Source organism: Delphinus delphis, chromosome X, assembly GCF_949987515.2.
Source record: "Delphinus delphis chromosome X, mDelDel1.2, whole genome shotgun sequence".
NCBI classification, from domain to species: Eukaryota; Metazoa; Chordata; class Mammalia; order Artiodactyla; family Delphinidae; genus Delphinus; species Delphinus delphis.
In genome coordinates this window covers 95,589,745-95,611,440 of record NC_082704.1, presented here as the reverse complement: position 1 = coordinate 95,611,440, position 21,696 = coordinate 95,589,745, and the positions used below count along the sequence as shown (strand labels likewise).

The following is a 21,696-nucleotide window of genomic DNA, read 5'->3' as shown; positions in this document are numbered from 1 at the left end:
TGGCTTCACAAAATTCTCAAGAGAGGATTTCATAGTTACAACTCAGTTATATTATTGCCAGTGAATGAAAGCCAAAATCCTTCTCCAGAATAAAAATGTACAATTTTTCTTCTTTTTATGTTGTTATATTTTTATATAAAGTATTATGCATAATCCTCAAAATGAGAAAGTATATCTTTAAGCAATATGAGTTATACTAGTGATGATTTATGACAATATTCTAATTCAGCATTAATCTAGATAATAAATGTGAAGCCAAAACTCTGTCTCAAAGCATTTTATACATGTAGAAGGATATACAAATTTATAGGATAATAATTTTGCTTTTATTGTTGTTGCTACTGCTTTCATTATTAATATGGAAGTTATTCTAATTTTGGAATTTTTGCTATAATCACTAGAAGTTACATCCTCAAAGGATTTGTATTTTAGAATTTAATAGTTTTAATGACAACAACCATGTTTTCTCAGTTATTATTCATGGATATTTAGTGAAGTATAAAACACCAGTATCTTAAAAGAATATATAAATAATTTCTTACCAGTTAAAATCCATTTCATCCAGAAATAAAAGCTGCTACATTTAAAACAGTTTTTTACTAATATGACTTCAGAAAATAAGTATCTCCAGAAGAGAAACAGACCAAAATGGATTAAAAATTAGTACATATTTAGGTATCACTGTATAAACAAAATTCCATTATCATAAATACCATTTAAGAGAAATATGTTTCAGAGAAAGTTTCTTTGTAATAAAATATTTTAATGACCCAGTAAAAGGTTCATATAAATAGTGTTTTGCTGATATGGTTACTGTGAACTCTACTCTGCCACCAATTAGACAAGAGACGTCTTCTAGACCTTTTAAGTTTTCTCATTTTAAAAATCTGTCACTTGGCATTTGCATGTCTGCTCAGCAATGTTTAAATGTTTAGCATTGGAAAAAAGCACTGTTCACACTCATAGCAACAATGAAAAGACGGGAAAATGGAAAAGTTATAATTTAAAAAAAAAAATCAGAGTTAAAGTCGCAATCGGTTGGCTCAAAATCTGAACAAGGACTGGGTACCTGCAGAGAGATACTAGAGGCAAAGTAGTTTTATCTGTGGATAAAGCTGCAGTGGCACACTTGTAAGAAGAGTTCAGCTAAGAAGTTTGGAGAACTGGGATACTGAATGTGCACTGATAAAGGAGTAGAAAGATCCCAAGGGCTTAAGATAGAGGGACAGTGTTACCCTCTTAGAAGCTTAACCCCCTAAAAACTCACTGGCACTCCAGACAAGGCTGGAGAAACTTTTGAATAATTATCCTTTGTGGACCTAAAAACTACACTAATTTGTATTGGCTAAACAGGCATAGAGGTCAAATGAACAGAAGAGAAAACTCAGATTTAGATTCAAACAAATATAGTCAAATGGATGTTTTAGGGTCTTGAAGAAGTACTAAATACATAATTGGTACAAACAAGGTCCACTGACGGATGAACAAATTAGAAGGTGAACATTCAAAGAAAAAGGGAATGTTTGCACCATCTCAAAGTAGTTCCACAAAGTATTTATTAAAAACAAAGGGGAAATACTAAGTCTACATTGGAGAACCTGGCAGATATCACCTTAACCAAATAATAAAGATTAATATGACCAGTAATAAAATATATCAACACCGTGTATCCCCTGATTATTGGACACTGAGAAGGGAAAATAATCTCTCTGGTATTTTCCTCCAAATATATATCCTCAATCTTATCATGAGAAAACATCAGAGAAACTCAAACTGAGGGGTATTCTATGAAACAACTTATCAGTACTCTTCAAAAGTGTCAGGGTCATAAAAGACAAGGAAAGGCTGACTCACAAATTGAAGGAGACTGAGGGGACATGGGATCTAAATGTTATGTAGAATCTAGGACTGGATCCTGTGATATAAAATAACATTAGTGAAATAATTGATGTTATCTGAATTAAGTATGTAGGTTAGTTAATCATATTGTACCAATGTTACTGTCTTAGTTTTTATAGTTGTGCATTTCTGAGTAAAATTTTTTTGAAGTCTGTTGGATAATATAATCTCTGGAATTATTCCAAACACCAAAGAGTTTTGAATTTTATTATTAAAAATCTATGGCATGTTTTATAATTTCTGTAAGATTATGTGAGTCTTTTATGTTAAGTAAATTTAGGATGATATTGTGATGATAAATTGAGTTTGGTTGTTACCATACAAAAAGTAGAACAAGGAGAATTGTAAGGCTAGACAGCTATTTTAATTCCTAAAAAAGTTACTGACATATCATTAAAATCATGTAGAATATTTACAATAAAAACAAACATGAAGAGTAATAACAGCATGGGTAGATTAAGAGCAAGTTCTAACACATTAACCTAATTTTATTTTACTAAACTCTTACATCTTAGAAATATGTAATAATTATGTTCTTCATTTTCCACAAGGCATTGGACAAATTCCATTATAAGATCTTTGTGATGACAAGTACATGCATTTTCGTATATTGAACACTTATAGCCAAAACTTCTGTGAAGGGTCAGAACCTTCTGTCTGTCATTATAGTCACTTCCTTCTTTATGCTTTCAACTCTTTTGTCTATCTTCCTCCTTCTGTTCACTAGGCAGAACCACAGCCATGGTGAATTAGTCAGTAATTGCTGCATTAAAACTGCATAACAAACAACCCCATGATGTCAATGTCTTATAACCTGAAACATTTATTTTTCTTGCTCATGGATCTGCTGATCAGCTGGGCAGCTCTTCTTTAGATTGTGCCTCAGGTTCAGGACTGCTCGATAGGTTTACTCGTTCTGGAACATACCTAGAATATGTTCTTATTGTGGCTGGAAGAGGCACAAGAGGGCAAGTGGAAATACAAAATACTTCTTAAGATCTCATTTGCATATTTCACCTACACCCACACTCCATTGTTCAAATTAATGTATGTTTAATATCAGTGGAAGTGGGAGATATATTTTCCCTACCTTAACATGGGAAACATAAAAGTATGGCCATGATTATATAATTATAATAAAGAGGAGTAAAATTATAATTATATAATTATAATAAAGAGTTATCAGGAAGAATGATCTAGTCTGCTACATCAGACACTAACTCTCTGCCCTTTCTACATTTGCACACATATAGCTGATTATCACTGAAGGACAAAGAAAAAGAAAAAAACAAAACAAAACAAAAAAAACTCTGACTTTATTCCCATTACTGGGGCCAAATGGTTTGTGCTCCTGTCACAAGCCAGCCCCTCCACTTGATCCCCAGATCCCACCTCTCCTAATTTATACAACAACCTTACCTCTCAATTATCTTTCATCTCACCTATATCTACGGTGTTTCCATTGACTGGAGATTCTCACAGTACTTACCAGCATGTTATAATATTAATATATTTTAAATGAACACCTTGATCTTTTGGCCTCTGCAGCTACCAATCCATTTTTGTCTTCTTATTTGAAGTAAAATTCCTAGAAAGAGTTGTTTATACTCATTGTCTCTACTTCTTTGTTTAAATTGAGATATAATTGACATATAAAATTATATTAGTTGCAGGTGTACAACAATGATTTGATATTTGTATACACTGCAAAATAATTACCACAATAAGTCTAGTTAACATCTGTCACCACACAATAGTTACAAATAAACTTTTTTCTTGTGATGAGAACTTTTAAGATCTACTTTCTTAGCAACTTTCAAATATACTGTAAAGTACTATTAACTATAGTCACCATGATGTACATTACATCCCTAGGACTTATTTATTATATAACTAGAAGTTTGTACCTTTTGACCCCCTTCACCCATTTTGTCCCCCCACCCCCCTCTGGCAGCCACCAATCTGTTCTCTGTATCTATGAGCTTGTTTTTGTTTTTGTTTTAGAATTCACATATAAGTGAGATAATATTGTATTATCTTTCTCTAACTTATTTCACCTAGTGTAATGCCCTTGAGATCCATCCATGTTGTCGCAAATGGCAAGATTTCATTCCTTTTTATGGCTAAATACTATTTCATTGTATATACCACATTTTCTTTATCCATTCATCAGTGGGCACTGAGGACATTGTGTTGGGTTCCCTTTTGTCCACATTTTCACCAACACTTGTTATCTCATATCATTTTGATGATAGCCATTCTAACAGGCATGTGGCTATATCTCACTGCGGTTTTGATTTGCATTAGTGATGTTCAACATCTTTCCATGTACTTATTAGCCATCTGTATGTCTTCTTTGGAAAAATATCCATTCAGATATTCTGCCCATTTGTGATCAGATTTTTTGGGGGTTTATGGGATTTTTTTGTTTTTTGTTTTTGCCATTGAGTATATGGATTCTTTATATATTTTGGATATTAATCCCTTATCAGATATATGATTTGCAAATATTTTCTCCCATTCAGTAGGTTGCCATTCATTTTATTGATGGTTTCCTTTGCTGTACAGAATGTCTTGACTTCTTTTTCTCCAATTCTCAAACTCACTTCAGTGAAGATTTAGTCTTGACAGTTTGACTGAAATTGCCTTTGTCTAGGAAATCACGACTTTTATGTTTCATTTATGTTTCATTATCTGTAGGTCAGTGCTATGTCCTTATCTTACTTTATCTCTCAGTAGCCTTTGGTGTAGTTGTCTTTTTTTCTCCTTAAAATGTTATATTCACTTGGCTTTAGTTTTCCTCCGATGTCATTGTTCAGTTCCTCTAAATCTTCTTTTCTGTCTCTTAACTGCTATCAGAATTCTAGATGTTGGCTTGATTTAGGGCTTATCCCAGTCTCTTCCCCAGTTATAATATCTTCCTGGACATTTTTTTTTCAGCCTGTGTATACCATCTATACATGGCCTCTTAATTTATATCTCCAACTCTAAACTTCCTCCTGAGTTTCAGCTGCATGTTTTCATCTTCACATGGATATCTTACAGGTATCTCTTACTAAATATTATGCTTGATATACCTGTCTCCTCACCCATGCTAGTTTATTCCCCGAATAATTCTTCATCTTAGTCAATGGCACCATTATTTATCCAGTTTATCTTTCCAAAAACCTAGGAGTCATACTTGATTTCTTTTATTTTCTCATTGCAAATTTCCAGCCCATGAGTAAATACTGATAGCAAAGCCATAAAAATATATCTCATTCTGATCACTTTTTAGCACCTCCACCCTAGACTATACCACCCGAACTACTGCAACTGCTTCCTGTATTTCAGTCGTATACACCATACTCTAATCTCCACACAGAAGACAGAGCGATTTCTTGTAAAACAAAAATTGGGTCGTATCACTATGTTGTTTAAAACCTTCCCATGTTTTCCAGTTTAACATTAGGAGGTGAGGTCAGAAAGGCCCCCCATGATCTGGTCCCTGCTTTTCTTTCTGACCTTACCTTCTCTGCTCTTTCCCACCCTTCACTGAGCTACTGACTGTATCAACATTCTGAGCCAATTCCTATTTAAGCTTTTACATTGCTCACACTTCTGGTTGCAACACTCTTACGCAACTTCTTGTTTAACTTTCTCCAAATCCTTGAAGCCTCCACTAAACATCACTTCTTTAGAGAAGTTTGCTCTGAAAGCACACTCCACTAATTCTCCCTAAATAATTAACTTGAAATCTATTATGCAGTTATCTATTTATTCTCTTCTTTTTCTCCACTAGAAGTTAAGTTCCATGATGCGAGAGATATTTTCTGTCTCATTTCCTACAGTATCCCCAGCAACTAGAACAGTTCCTTGCTGAATCCATTTAAGTACTAATATTTATTAAGAACTACCATATGCTAAGATCCCGTTCTAAGTTCTGTAGATACACAGGGAGCCAAATATACAAAAATCTCTGCCTTCCTGGGATTTACATGCTCATGGAAAGAGACAGACAATGATCAAATAGGATGGGGGGGAGAAAATAGGCAGGGGAAGGGGTTAAAGACAGTCATAGTGTTGGAGGTGCAGTTTTGAATAGGGTGGCTAGAAAAGTCCTTACTGAAGGGAAAAAGTGAATGCATGAATTAACCTGCACTGATGGCTATAATAAATTGCTGACAGAGTCTTGTTGGAGTCCATGTCATCTATGTCTTACGTAAAACCATAGACTATTAAGCAACTTTATGTATTACAAAAAACAGGAAGAGAAAGTCAGTATGCTAGAATACCAAATGTATAATTAATCTCAATATTCTACAATGTTTGACTGTGGTCTTCAAGACATAGTATTTTGGAGATCAGAATGTCTCACGTGTGGGTTCAAAGCACCAGTAGCATAAATTGAATATGTGGTGTGTGGCTTGGGAGCACATTGTTGGGTTTGGCTTACTTCTTTCTTTTTTTTTCAATTAATTAATTTATTAATTTATTTATTTTTGGCTGTGTTGGGTCTTCGTTGCTGCGTGCGGGCTTTCTCTGGTTGTGGTGAGCGGGGGCTCCTCTTTGTTGCGGTGTGCGGGCTTCTCATTGTGGTGGCTTCTCTTGTTACTGAGCACAGGCTCTAGGTGCACGGGCTTCAGTAGCTGTGGCACGCGGGCTAAGTAGTTGTGGCTTGTGGGCTTAGTTGCTCCACGGCATGTGGGATCTTCCCGGACCAGGGCTCGAACCCGTGTCCCCTGCATTGGCAGGCAGATTCTTAACCACTGCACCACCAGAGAAGTCCCTTCATTCTTGATAACATACTTTGTAGTAAGATTATCTACAAATGTAAAGTAAATTTCAATCATGATAGTAAAATTGCTTTTCTCAGGTATGACAATATAGGTAATTGCTATGAACTAATTAGATCATACCTAGATAATTTGAGTCTATTAAACATGCTATCTTTTAAGATATTAGAAAATAGATTGCTTCTTTGCATGGATATTGCTTGATGAAGGATCCTTTGTCATATCTTAGGAAATGGCTAGTAAATACCTGATAAATAGCTAGACAATTCTACTTGTAGCCAAAACCTCCAACTAGACCTCTTGATTGAATTTACACTGGTGCTGCAGAAACCAGACATAATTATACCTGTTAGGAAAGAGTGAAATTGGAAATCTGGAAAATCTTGCATTAAGGATAAAGCAACAGACAACATGTTATAATCTAGGTATAAGTGGTGATGTCCTAATGGGCAGGTAGTCCATGGAGTTAGAAATTCAAGGACAGTATTTAGAGATACAGGAAATCATTCATCATAGGTGAAATATAACACGTAGCTGAGCTTACCGGTTTTGGACTGCCTAGTAAAGGACCCAGCAGAGACAAGATAGTCAGGATGTTAAGTCCTTGAAAATCTGAATAACTAGCAAAATACTGGCAAACATATAGAACTGGGTCTAGTGCTTGAGGGGTTAAATTATAATGAGCTTCGAAAAATAGTTTCTCCAAGTGTGGAAGACAAGAGTTTAATTTTCTGTATCCCTGCTGAGGGCAGAACTTCAACCAGAGACTGGTTAGTTCTAAGCAGTGGAACTAGGGGCTCAAACAAGGAAAAACCTTCTAATTTTGTTTCATGAAGGAACTGAGTACCATAAGAAATAGGAACTCCTCATCAGATGATGGGTCCAAATGGTTGCTGAGGGGCTGTCTTGCATAGACTTCTTACAATATGTTGCTACACTCGTTGGGAGGTTATAAATGAGGACCATTAAGTTAGAACTCAAAGATTCTATCATTCTTTGTTGGTAACATTAATAAAAACTGATCTATATAGGATCAGGATAATTGTTTTGGAACAATTATGCTAATTTTGATGTTAAGTTTAAAATATTTTCTTTAAAAAATGGAACCCTTTTTTCTTTAGGTGCTAGATAAGGCATAAAAAAGAAAAATTTAGAATAAAAGTGCTCAGAAGTAAAATGAAAAGTCAATTATATACTTTTCTACTAGTTCTGGAATACAACAGGATGTTAGTTAGAGAGTGAAATTTTGTTTTGTAAATGGAATATACTCTTTCACATTTTATTGGTCTAATGATGTTTTTATTATGTTTGGATCAAGTATCAAGTGCCTGTCTTGGGGAAAACATAAAACATGCTTAACATTGGGCATTTATCCACATGTGTGAGATAGAGAAGAAATCAGGGTAAGACTATTGAAGATCACTGGCACAGAATCCACGGGTATGGAAAAACATACAATGCATTAGCTTCTATGCAAGAGCCTCAAGAGATGGAAGCTGTAAATACAGTGTGGAGAGAGAGTAACGGAGGTGACAGCTTTAGCACATTTGGGTCACTTATGAGAAACAATGCAGTTTTGTAGACTTCACATTTTTGTTTTAATTCTTAGACTCTGACAAGTGAGAACATGTTTTAAGCCATACCTTATGACCTGTTTGGTGCATTCTAAATAACAAAATTCCTGCTTTATGATACATAAATATGATATTTCTCATTATGTTTATTTTGTATGAAAAAATATAATATCAGACTCCAATTCCAGAGTAGGTATTACATTGTCAGTGAAGTTAATTAAAATCTTCTATCACTTCAAACCTTTATTTAATTTAAAGCAAAAAATTCCAGAAATTACCAAGTGTGTTGGAGAAGAAGAGCTTAAAATGAAAATCAATATGCATCTGTCAGATGTAATCAGAGCTCTGATATGTCAAAAATCCAATTACACCTGAACTGAAATTGTTATTTTTTCTTCTTCTTTTAGCTGACACCCCTATTTATATTTAAGCCTAAAAGGAAAATCAGATGGATATAAGTTGTCATGGTCTCCATGTGTAGGACATGAGTACACAGTCGAAACTCTACTGTCACCAGCTCTGTGGACAAGTCAAAATTTAATCTTACGAAAGGATTAGATTTCTGTTTTTTCAGTTAACTCATAAAAGAAATACGGTGAATGCATTTTAGGAAAATATCCATTCTAGGATTTCCCCAATTTGACTAGGCACAACCATTCATTACCTTTTGCCACTTGTATTCTTCCTGAATTCTTGTAGCTCTAATTGATTTCTTTTCCTGTAGCAAGTGGGCATGTTCTGAAATCCCTATCCCCTCGATAACAGCAGAAGATGCCAACTTTGAGTGTTATTTATCTTATTATCAAATATAAATGGTACCGTAATCTTTATCAAAACTTCTTATCAGGAAGAAACTAATAGGAGGAAAATGCAGACGCTGAGACATTTGTCTTGCAGACAAGCACTCAATTCATGAGTATGTTAGCAAATTCAGCATTTGGCATTAGTTTGTTATTTATGAGACCTGAGTTTTAAGAATGCTAAGCTTACATATAGCAAAGTATATGCCTATGTTTAGGTAGTTAGAGAATGTTGAATAATTGATGGATTATTTTCAAGCCATTAGAAAATCCTTATATGTAATGTATATTTGCTAAGTTATCCGTTCTTTTCCATCTCTAAAGTCTCATCCCCATAGTGCGAGTGTGAGATCTTACCACCACCATCTATCTTTCTTTCATCAGGAAGTATATAAGTATGTATTTATCCTTCTTTGTATCTGTTACCATATGAGCACCTGTTCTTCCAGGTCATCCCTCATTCTCAGCATTCATATCCCCAGTGGCAGTGTACATCCACTTTCTTTTTTTTACCACAACTTTCACTCCTTTCTAAATCCTAAAACTTTACCACACCATCTTCTAGAATTTGTGATGTATCGTAAGGAAAATACCCTCTATCCTAAACCTGCTTAGCCTTCCCATGAAAACCACAGTAAAAGCTCTTGGCCATTCCCTCACCCCATGACTAATTTTGATGATTCCCCATGTGTCCCTGCATGGCATGCTATGCCTCCCGTTCCTAGGGATATGTGAGTATAAAACTTCTTTCTTCATGACAGTCATTTCTGTGTCTGTATGTCTCACCATACCTGATTAAAACAAATCCTGAGTGCATTTTAAAACATAAGGTACATATTGATACATTTCATTCAAATTAAACATTGATACCTATGGAAAGCAGTAAGTTGCGTATGTATATTGAATTACCATTTTAAACAACTAAGAAAATTGTATGAAGTGATAGACTCAAAAACACTGTAAATCAGTTAAAATCCTAAAATATGTTCAAGTAACCCATGGCAACATCACTACAGATAACCTAAGACATTAGAAAAATAACGCAGTATTATGAACAACTATAAACACATAAATTCAACAACTTAGGAGAAATTGATCCATTTCTCGTAAATTCCAAACTACCAAAATCCACCAAAGATGAAATAGATCATATGAGTAGTCATCTATTAAAGAAATTAAATTAATAATTGGGAAACTTCCAAGGCGAAATCTTTAGGCCCAAATGGCCTCACTGGCAAATTCTACCAAACATGTAAAAAAGAATTAACACCAATCTTTCTCAAATTATTCCAAGATGGAGAAGGCGAGAAAACACCTTCCAACTTATTCTATGAGGACAGCATTACCCTGATACAAAAACTAGAAACACATCACAATTAAAGAAAGCTACAGACTAATACTGTTCCTGAAATTAGACACAAAAATCTTCAACAAATATTAATAAAATGAACCCATCAAAATATATAACAAAAAAATATACCCATGAGCAGATGGCATTTATTCCAAATGTAAAGGCTGGTTGAGCATTTGAAATTTCATTAATGTAATCTACTCTCTTAAAAAGAATAAAGGAAAAAAATCACAGGTCATTCAGTATAGAAAATATAGTGTCACCTTCAGTTATGAAACATTGAATACTTTCTCTCTAAAATAGGGAGCAACACAAGGATGTCACTCTCAGCATTTATCATACTGTTGGAAGTCCCAGCCAGTGCAATAAGGCAAGTAAAGAAAATGAAAGGCAAATAGAATGAAAGAAAGAAATGAACTGTCCTTATCTTCATATCACATGATTATCTACCAGAAAATCACAAGGAATCTTAAAAAAAAAAAAAAAAAAAGCTTGTAGAAGTATTAAGTGAATTCAGCAAGGTCATGGTAAATAAGAACGACACACAAAGAATCAATCGTATTTATATATATTACCAACGAAAATATGGAAACTGAAAGTTAAAATCTAATATTGTTTGTAATCTCTCCAAATAAATAAATTACTTAGAAGTAAATCTAACAGAGCATGTTCAGGACTTGTATGCTGAAAATGACAAAATCAAATGACATTTAAATAAATAGAGAGATCCACTCTATTCATGAATTGGAAGACTCAATACAGTAAAGATGTCAGTTCTATCCCACTTGATTTATAGGTTTAATGCAATTCCAGCCAGGATGCTCAGACTTTATGCAAAAATTGACACAATGCTAAGCAAATAGTTCTTGCTTTTAACCAATAAAAAATTCCATAAGAGGAAAAATTAATAAATTGGACATCAAACTAAAATATTTTTCTCTGTAAAAGCCCATGAGAAGACGATAAAGTGGAAAGCTATAAACTGGGAGAAAATGTTTGCAAACCACATATGTGACAAAGGGTTAGTATCTAGAATATATAAAACATACTGAAAACTCACTAATAATACAATTTTTGGAAAATGGGCAAAGAATATGAATAGGCATTTCACCTATACTGAAAATATACTGATCGTTAATAAGCACATGAAGAGATGTTCAACATCATTAATCTTTAGAGAAATGCAAAATAAAAACACAAGGAGTTTTCACTACAAACCTATCAGAATGGCTAAAATAAAAAATAGTGACATCAAGTATTAGGAAAGATGTAGAGAAACTGGATCACTCATACATTGCTGGTGGGAATGTAAAAGGGTATAGCCATTCTGGAAAACTGGTTGTTTCTTATCAAAGTAAACATGCAATTACCCTACCATCCAACAATTACACTCATGGGAATTTATCCCAGAAAAGTAAAAATTTATGTCATACAAAAATATGTGCATGAATGTTCATAGCAGATTTATTTGTAATAGCCAAAATCTGAAAACAACCTAGATGCCCTTCAAAATGTGAATGGTTAAACAAACGGTGTTATATCTATACCGCTGTGTAGTATTCAGCAATAGAAACGAACAAAGCATTGATAAGTACAACAACTTGATTGAATATCCAGGGTATTATTCTGAGTGAAAAAGCCAGTCCCTCAGATTTATATACTGTATGATTCCATTCATAGAGTATTCTTGATGTGACAAAATTACAGAAATGGAGAATAGTAGTATTCAGGGTTAGAGTAGTGGGGGAGGCAGGGATGTCTGTAAAAGGTCAACCAGAGGGATACTTGTGGTGATGAAACTTCTATATCTTCACTATTTCAATGTAAACATTCTGGATTTTGTATTGCATTATAGCTTTACGAGATGTTACCATGGGAGATAACTGAGTAAAGCATACTTTCATTTCTTACAACTGCATGTTTATAATTATCTCAAATGTTTTTATAATGGATAAGGATTATATCATATTATAATAAGAGAGAATAATCAGAAGGATAATGATATACACTATGTTTGGTATCTATAATATCTACTTTTTAAAAGATAAAATATACATAATTTATGTGATTGTTAATAATTAGAGCTAAATAAGCATTTAGAAAAGAGACGTATTTTTTTTCCTTATGAGAGATAATTGCTATGTCTCATGTTGATTTTATTTTATTTTTTATTTTATTTTTTTCTTATATTTATTCAAGAAACATTTATGGAGACTGTTATACACCAATTACCAAGGATATGCAGGAGAATAAAATGAAGCAGTAATTTGTAAAATTTAAAGGAATATACACATTATGTAGTTCTACTCAAAAGTCTTAATTAATACATCACTGACTAATGTATAGTTTAGTCCTGATATTTAACTTTAGCGTTGTAAAATAAACTTAATATATGATACATTGAACAGATTGAATGTGACCGAATTTGCAAAGGAAAATCAGGTATATAATTCTTAACAGTCTCCACCCAACCCTTGCACACATGCTCCCAAGACTCATGTTGATTTTAGTTAACATATATCATGCAGTTTGGCAATGAATAATAAAAATATTTTATGCAGAAAAAAATGTTTTTTCAATTTAAACGTTGCTACTTGTGAATTGGAAAATGTCTTCAAGAATTCAGTGTTTAGTGGCATTTAATGTGTGCTGCTGCCTGACGTAAAGCATACCCAGGTCTCCAGATAATTGTCATGAATGTTGATTAAATTATGTTGACAGCTGAGCATAATTTCATGTTTTTTATAAAATTTCCCTTCGTATTATGTCAGATGACCAATTTTCCACACAAATGAGCTCAGGTTCCAGACAGATTTGTAATTATGATTTTTAGCATAAAGCAAGCAGATTTCTAAGCTAGTCAGTGAAGCTGCTGATTTTATTGTAAAACACAAAGCTATAGCTTTTGTTATGCAAAGATGCCTGGATGCCTGCCCTTCAGAAAAATCTCTATAACCTGAAATTTAGACCTACTTCTACCACTAGAATATTTCTATGAAGAGAATGAAAATCGAACTAATTAAAATATTTTATATGGTCTGGGCTTGTAAAATGGAACCCAAGGCTTACAGTACCATTTCTCTTTTCTGTCATTTTATACAATTTTCTTAGCTTCAGAAATACAGATAAGTATTCTAACAGAGAGAGGACTAATGTCTTCTTAGGATTTAGAGAATTTGGGGCTTTTACAATAGGTAAAGTGGTTGATGGATGTAGAGATGGATAGATAGAAAGGAGATAGAGAAATAAAACTGTGAGTGAATGATGAACTTTTGATGACACATTCTTTTCCTTTAGTAAAATTTCCTGCAATGAATTGAAACCTGATGACTACTACTGACATTCAGCATTTCCTCCCCTTCTCTCATCTGATATTCTTTCTTCCTATTTCATTAAGAATATAAAGTCAAATCAGAATCTAATTGTCTGGTTCTTCCATTAGCTCGACCAGCCTGATTTTATTTTCATCCATGTGCCTTGCCTCTCCTCCCATTACATTGGAAAAGCTCTTTGTGTTCTTATGGCCAGCCCTCTACCTGTTCACTGAATCCCACGCCTACTCAACTATGTGGAGCTCTCCAGCTCTTTCCTCTGTCTTCTGTGTAATAATTCTTGTGGGATTATGCCTATCAACATAGCAAGCATGCAATAATACCTCTTAATGTTAAAAGACATGCATCTCTTTACCCCTTATCCCTGCCAGGTACTATCCCATTTCTCTGATCCCTCTTTATGGCAAAACAACTTGAAAGGTTGTCTATACTTATGGCCCTCATTTCTTATACATTATCTTTTTTTCTTTTTTTTTTTTTTATTGAGGTACAGTTGATTTACAATGTTGTGTTAGTTTCAGGTGTACAGCAAAGTGATTCAGATATATAGATATAGATATGGATAGATAGATTCTTTTTCAGATTATTTTCCCTTATAAGTTATTGCAAAAGCTAATCTTACTTTATTCCCCATCAGTCTACAGATGATTCTGCTTTTTTTTTTTTTTTTTTTTTTTGGTGGTACACGGACCTCTCACTGTTGTGGCCTCTCCCGTTGCGGAGCACAGGCTCCGGACGTGCAGGCTCAGCTGCCATGGCTCACGGGCCGAGCCGCTCCGCGGCATGTGGGACCTTCCCGGACCAGGGCACGAACCCATGTCCCCTGCATCAGCAGGCGGACTCTCAACCACTGCGCCACCAGGGAAGCCCGATTCTGCTCTTTTGAAGTTCATCAGTAACATAACACTGCCAGATCTAATCGTCTATGTGCATCCTCATCTTGCTCATGAGCTCTACTTGATACAGTTGATCTCTCACCATTTTGGAAACAATTGGCCTCCAGGATTCAATTCTCCCTTGATTCTCCTTCTATCTCTCTAGTAAGGCCTCCTCAGTCTTTTTTGCATTTTCTCCCCTGTTCCTATCCCCTGAATTCCCAGAGGCCCAAGGTGCTGTCTTCTCTTTTCATTTCTGTCCATACTTGTTCCTGATGAGCTCTCATTCAGTCACAAGTGAATTCAAACAACTTTTAAATTGATAGCCCCAGCCTCAATTTCCCCTTAAATTCAGACACATATAGCCACCTGCTATCTTAGTATTCCCCCCATGGATGTCTACAAGGCTTCTCAGACTTCCTTAGGTGCTTTGCTCAAATGACACCTATCAGAGAGGCCTTCCTGGACCACCCTATATTAACATCCACATCACTCTCTAACTCTTTATTGTTTTACTTAACAACACCATACATATAATACATTTTATTTATTGTTTGACTTCTCACCCCCAACACATTCTGGAATGCATGATCCAGAAAAGCAAGGAATTTATTTTCTTCACTATTTTATCCCTTATTACAATGCATGGCACAGAGTATTTTCTGAATGAATAAGTGAAAGAATAAAACAGTGTACAATCGATGTATACTGTACAAAATGGAATTATCTGGATGGATCTGAAATAGTACCTTTGCCATAGCAAAATCTTGGTATGTATATTATATTCATATATATATATATATATATATATGTATATATGCTTCCTTTTTCATATGAGGAAAATCTCACTTAGAAATTTAAATAACTTTCCCAGTTTCCCAGAACTAATGAATATCAGAGCATAGATTTAAATTTGTAAATCTCAAATGCTTGACATTATATCATAGAGTATTCCTGCAGGTGAAGAGAGAGATTTTACATACATACACACACAACTTAGCAGTGCAGAGAACAAGGAAGATATGGTAATTGATCAATAAGGGATATTATTTTAATTGAAATTAAAATTACTTTCCAAGAAAATATTCAATTTCCTGACATTAATTTTTAAAACCTTAGTTATCTTTTCTATTTATAAGGAAAAATGTTACCATAGAATATTAAGACTGGAAGGCACATTAAGATATTCTAAATATTAATGTAAAGCTCAAAACCCTTCTCTTGGTCATCACTGTCAGTGGTTATTAGCATGTGCTTGAAGGCCTTCAATAACAGAAAACTCTGTCCTTTACTGTGTCTCTGGTCAGGAGGCTCTGATAGTGGACTTTTCACTCATTTTTGACCCAGCAGTGGAATGTTTACATTGGAATCAGTATTTCCTTTAAGTTTTATTTGTTTATTTTTTGCTAATGTATTCTTAGATTTTTAAAAAAGCAAACATAAAACTTTAACTTACAGGTGCTTAGTTCATGATGTAAAACTTACCTTAGCAATCATATTTGTGTTGAATAATCCCAAATATCTACTTTAAAAGCATTATATGTCTCAAACTGAACATTTTTTTCTAAGAAGCATGGATTTGTATCTATTCCCCAATGACCTATACGAGTAAATGTGACCTTCTACTTAGTGCTCACTTTTTGTACACTAGTCCTTTTAATGGTGTCTTCTTTGGACAAGTTCTTTATTAAATCTCAGACATTAGCTCGCTCTATAAAAGATGGAGGAGTAAAGCAGCAGCAGTCTCTAATCCTTCATGAAGAAAATTCCATCCCTGAAATGCCCTTCTTGTTCTTCAATAGATGCTTCCATTCAATACATGCACCTCAGTCAGCAAGATACAGGTTGGATGGGAATACTGCTTCATCCCTAGCTTTTCCATGATCATAGCAGCCAAATGGCAGTCAGAGTCAAATTTCTCTATCTGTCCTGTTTTGAGAGCCTGGAATTAGAAAGTCTCTAAGCAAGTTCAGTGGCATCCCATGCCTCAGCCTCTGAGATAACATAGAAGGAAAGATAATTTCATGTATCAGTTTGCTAGGGCTGCAATAATAAAATACCAGTCTGGGTGGATTAAACAAAATAAATTTATTTTTTCACAGTTCTGGGGGCTGGAAGTTCAAAATCAAGGGACCAAGATATTTGATTTCTTCTAAGGTGTCTCTATTGGGCTTGTAGCTGGCTGCCTTCTCACTGTGCCCTCACATGGTCTTTCCTTTGTATGTGGGCATCCTTGGTGTCTGTGTTGGTGTCACAATTTCCTTTTTTTATAAGGACACCAGTCAGACTGGATTAGAGCCTACCTTAACAGTCTTATTTTAACTTAACCACCTCTTTAAAGGTCCCCAACTTCAAATACAGTCACTTTTGAGACACTGGCAATTAGAACTTCAACATATGAGTTGGGGAGGGGGGCATAATTCAGCCTATAATATCTCTAAAGAACCAATGAAAGGACTCTTCTCCAAACTACCACATTAACAATTCTGTTCTATTTTTTAGTGATAATTTAAAGATTATTAAATCAGTTATTGAAAATATAAAGTATTCAAGTAGAAAGTGCACACATTTCATGTGTGAAAGTGGTTGATGAAAAGTCACATTCTTGATGACTTGATGTTTTAGAAATAAAAGCTTGCTTTCTTATTGAAGATAAACCACTATAGCAGCAACATGGATGGACCTAAAGATTCTCGTACTAAGTGAAGTAAGTCAGACAGAGAAGGACAGATATTATATGATATCACTTATATGTGGAATCTAAAAAAAATAGTACAAATGAACTTATTTACAAAACAGAAAGACACTCACAGACATAGAAAACAAACTTATGGTTACCAAGGGGAAGATGGAGGAGGGATAAATTGGGAGTAGGGGATTAACAGATGCAAACTACCATATATTAAACAGATAAACAACAAGGTCCTACTGTATAACACAGGGAACTATAATCAATATGTTGTAATAAACTAATGGGATAGAATCAAAGAAAAGAATATAGATATATACACATATATACGTATAACTGAATCACTTTGGTATACACCTGAAACACAATATTGTAAATCAACTGTACTTCAGTTAAAACAAACAAATAGACATTTGACAAAAATATAAATAAATTAATTAAAGAAACCACTATAACAAAAATAATAGCATCACTTAGGGAGCTAGAATGTTTAAGTATCTCTTTGATTTCCTGACATGGGCTATTTCTAATTCCATGCTAAAAATTAGAAATTATGCTGTGGGGAGCAGTAGTGTAATACCACTAAAGTGATTAAAAATTAATCTCTCCAAATGAAATATTTTCATTACTAAAATGAGTATTATGCTCACTTTATGCTCTTGAGAAGATTTTCTTCTAAGAAGGCAAGTAACCTCATTCCATTAAAGTATTGTACAATTTCTATATTTCAAATTGGAGATCAGTGCATAAATATTTCTATTACATTTGATCAAAAGAGCAGTCAAAATAGCAGTATTAGAATACACTGAATAAAATTTGAATATTAAGTGCAGCTAGGCCATAGCAGATTTCAAAAGCAAAATAACAATAATAATAATACATTGAATGCCACTCTTTTTAATATTTCTCAGATGCTAAACATGACGTATTATCAGGTCTCAAAATTATATAAATAATGTATACTTCTCTCATAAACTATATAAGTACCTAAAATCAATTATGTAAAATAAAATGTGCATATTTCCCCCTAGATACTTATTAGCATTTTGAATCCCCGAATGGTAACTGTAATAGAAAAAAGTAAATACATCTGTAGTTACTTTGTGTAGTTACTATATGGAAATGGAGTAAAACAGAAAAAGATAAGCTTAGAAAATGTTTTGAGTTTAGAATATGTTTTACTAGATTGTTTAACCTAATAGATTTAGTAATCATCACACTAGCTACATTTCCCAGTCAGAAGATAGAAACAACTGATGTGGTTTCTCCCAGCTTCCTGCTAAACACATATGAAGATGCTGAAATGAGCCTCCAGCAACACTGAACACTAACACTGGCTGAAAACCTATTCCAAGAACCTAGAAGCACCTAATATAATGCTCAAGTGAGAAAAATAAAGGCCATATCCTTGCTCTTGAATAGATCGTGAATGGACAAAAATGTCAGTGATCCCTAAAGCGTAAATGTGGGGCAATCCCATTAAAAGAACTGTTTGCCAGGCCATCCCCTTCTTGGAGCTAACTGTTCATTCCAAATTTAGAAAAATTATTTTAAAAAAATGAGCTGGGGGAGGAGACAGTTCTAGTAGAAAATAAAGCATCTATAATTAAAACAGTGTGGTACTTACACATGAAGAGGAATCTAGGGACTCCAGAAAAAGACCAAAATATATAAGGAAATGCCGTGTGGGTGGCATTTCAAATCATTGAACTTTTAAATAAGTGGTTTTTGGATAATTAGTCTCATATAGAAAATCAACAACATTGGATACATTCTTCATTCCTTACATATGGATAAATTACAAGTGGATTGAGTATTTAACTATAAGGATGAAAATATATAGATATTAGAAGAAAACATAGGTTAGATTCTTTATAAGATAGAAGTGTGGACGACTTTTCTGTCTCTACTCAAAGTGTTGCAAAGGACGATGGGAAAACCACAGAAAATATAAAATATTTGTGAGACATGAAATGAATTTGATAAATTCTCAAAGTTCTTTTCATTGCTAAGTTTCAGTGATTTCTTGGAAGTTTATTAACATTGCAGTGACTTACTATTTAAGCATGTAATAGTAGTTAAAGAAATGTATGGTGAATTCAATAGGGAACTATAGTTCTATTTGTAGACTGGTAAAAAGTTACAGCCACAAATAGCCTGCTAGATTTTTAATTAAATGAGCTTATTGGTTATAGCATTATCTTTCATTTCAAATATTATAAGAAAGCATGATGTTAGCAATGAAGTACCCTTTTGTATCTTTGTCTTGACTCCTTACACCATCTAAATGTCTGGGTTTATTTTTAGTTATAATATAATCTATTTTTAGTGGTAATATACTTTTGTAAGGGTAAATGATCATTTCTAAACTTTTCCTTGGAGATGCAATGTATGGTTTATTTGACTCAGCTCTGCTTTTTTTTTTTTATCATATTCCAGCTCTTTATCCTATTTTATTCTGGCTCTTGCTGTTTTTACTTATTTGAATGCAGTGATTCATTGAAAATACAGAACTCATAAAGGCAAAATTGAAGATAGAAATTTTTCAGATATCTTAGTAAACAACATGATCTTTCATTGGGACGTTGGGCAAGTTGTTTAACCAAATTGTCTCAGTATCTCCATCTCTAAAATGAGAAACATAATAACACTTGTTTATGGTGATTTTCTGAGAATGAAATGAGATAATTGTGTGAAAAATACTTAGCACAGAGCCTGGCATAGAATCAGTAGTGAATAAATATTAACTCGTAATCATATTAATTACTAGTTATTGTTAAGTATGACAGTACACCTTAGAAAATTTTCATTTCCTGAAGGAATAAACTTTAAAATTTGAAAATTTATAAGAATTTTGAGTTGGGATATTTTGCAGAGGGGCCATTTTCTATTTTCTTTCTTGATGTTCTTAATAGTTTAGTACAGTATTCTCATCTGAGACAAAATGACTTTGAATATCATCAATCTTATAACAAAGAATTTTTAAAATATAGTCAGTAATCCCATTTTCTTGTAAAGAGTGTTACTCTTCAAAATAAAGGAAGACACCGATCACTTGGAAATCTTCACTGTTACAAATGGCTAGAAGCTCACTACTCGTCCAGTAGATAGAGGGTTTTTTTCTAAGTATGGTCTCATGATCACCTGCTTCTGGATCTCATGAGCTGCTACTTAAGTACGCAGCTTTGAGGTCCCAGCCCAGACTGAACAAATCAGAATCTCTGTAGTTGGGCCTTAGCAAGCTCCATGTCTAACAAGTTTTTCGCAGGTGGTACTTATTCAAAGCAAAGGTTGAAAAATTCGAATTCACTAGAACACAAGAAATTGCTGTCTGTTTTTCTGTCTTCTGATTTTTACAACTTGAAGTGGATGCCCCTTTCTTTCACAAATAAGCTTTGGCTTCCTTCGTGAATCAGTTAAAGAAATGAACAGTTTACTGGTAGCAATTCTGGGGCTCCAAGCAGAAACATGGAGCTGTTATGGTCTAGAACAAAAATATGCAAAGAAATGAAAGGGTCAGAAATTGCTGTACTTTGCCTTATGCAAAATGTGGTAAGACTTGAAAAGATCCATGGGTTTTATGGGGTTTTTTTTATCACTCTGGGAAACTCAAGCCATCACTATCAACATTTCTTCAATTCTTCCAGCCTCTTCAGGAGAACCTCCTTGGCTCAGGATAAAATGTGTTTTTTAAAGAATTTTGGTGACATTTGAGGAAAATTAGTGAAGCCAGTGAAGTGCACTTATAATTTAGCATAATGTATTTTTTGTTCAGGAGTGATTTTAAAAAATTTAGGTCATCAGTAAGGAGAGGTTACTTTCTGTGGTTAAAATTATATTCTAAAAACGTTTACCACATTAAAACTTATTTTTGTGTGTGTGTTTTTCTTTTTTACAGGAATTGCATTGCCTCCTAAAGGGACTAGATATCCAGGTGTTATTTGTGCCCCAGGTTATGAAATTACAAAAAACAATGGTCATTGTTCAAATGAAGAAGGCAAGTGGAGAAAGGTGGCCTGTTGACAATTTTAAAGAATTGCACACAGAGGTGAAAAGGTAACATTTACATAGCACATTGAAGGAACATGATTTCATTTTGACTGGCATTGATATGATCGGTTTCTTTTATATGTTATGCAATGTGAAGTTCATGAAGTGTTCAAATTTACATGGTCAGAGGGGGAAAATATATTTGATATACGGGGTTGTATATATCGTTGCTGATTTGAAGTTCAGAGTGAGGAACAAGTCAATCTAAGTATCGTATCAGTGAATCATAGTCAGATACATGCAAAGGGACTCCTTTTTGAGTCTGTATCTAGAGAACAACCTGGAACAGCTTGTCTGGGCAAAGCATAGGACTTCTGATGCTCGTGTTCACCAAGTGATGGCACTGTGCCA

General features: G+C 34.0%; 1 protein-coding gene across 1 annotated transcript in view; it reads left to right on the top strand.

Moving 5' to 3' along the window:
* The window catches only part of CFAP47 (cilia and flagella associated protein 47), a 505,984-nt gene that overhangs the window by 445,934 nt on the left and 38,354 nt on the right, over window positions 1-21,696 (top strand). The window contains 2 exon segments of the mRNA XM_069540349.1: window positions 21,194-21,215; window positions 21,217-21,351. Coding sequence (XP_069396450.1) covers window positions 21,194-21,215; window positions 21,217-21,351 — 157 coding nt within the window.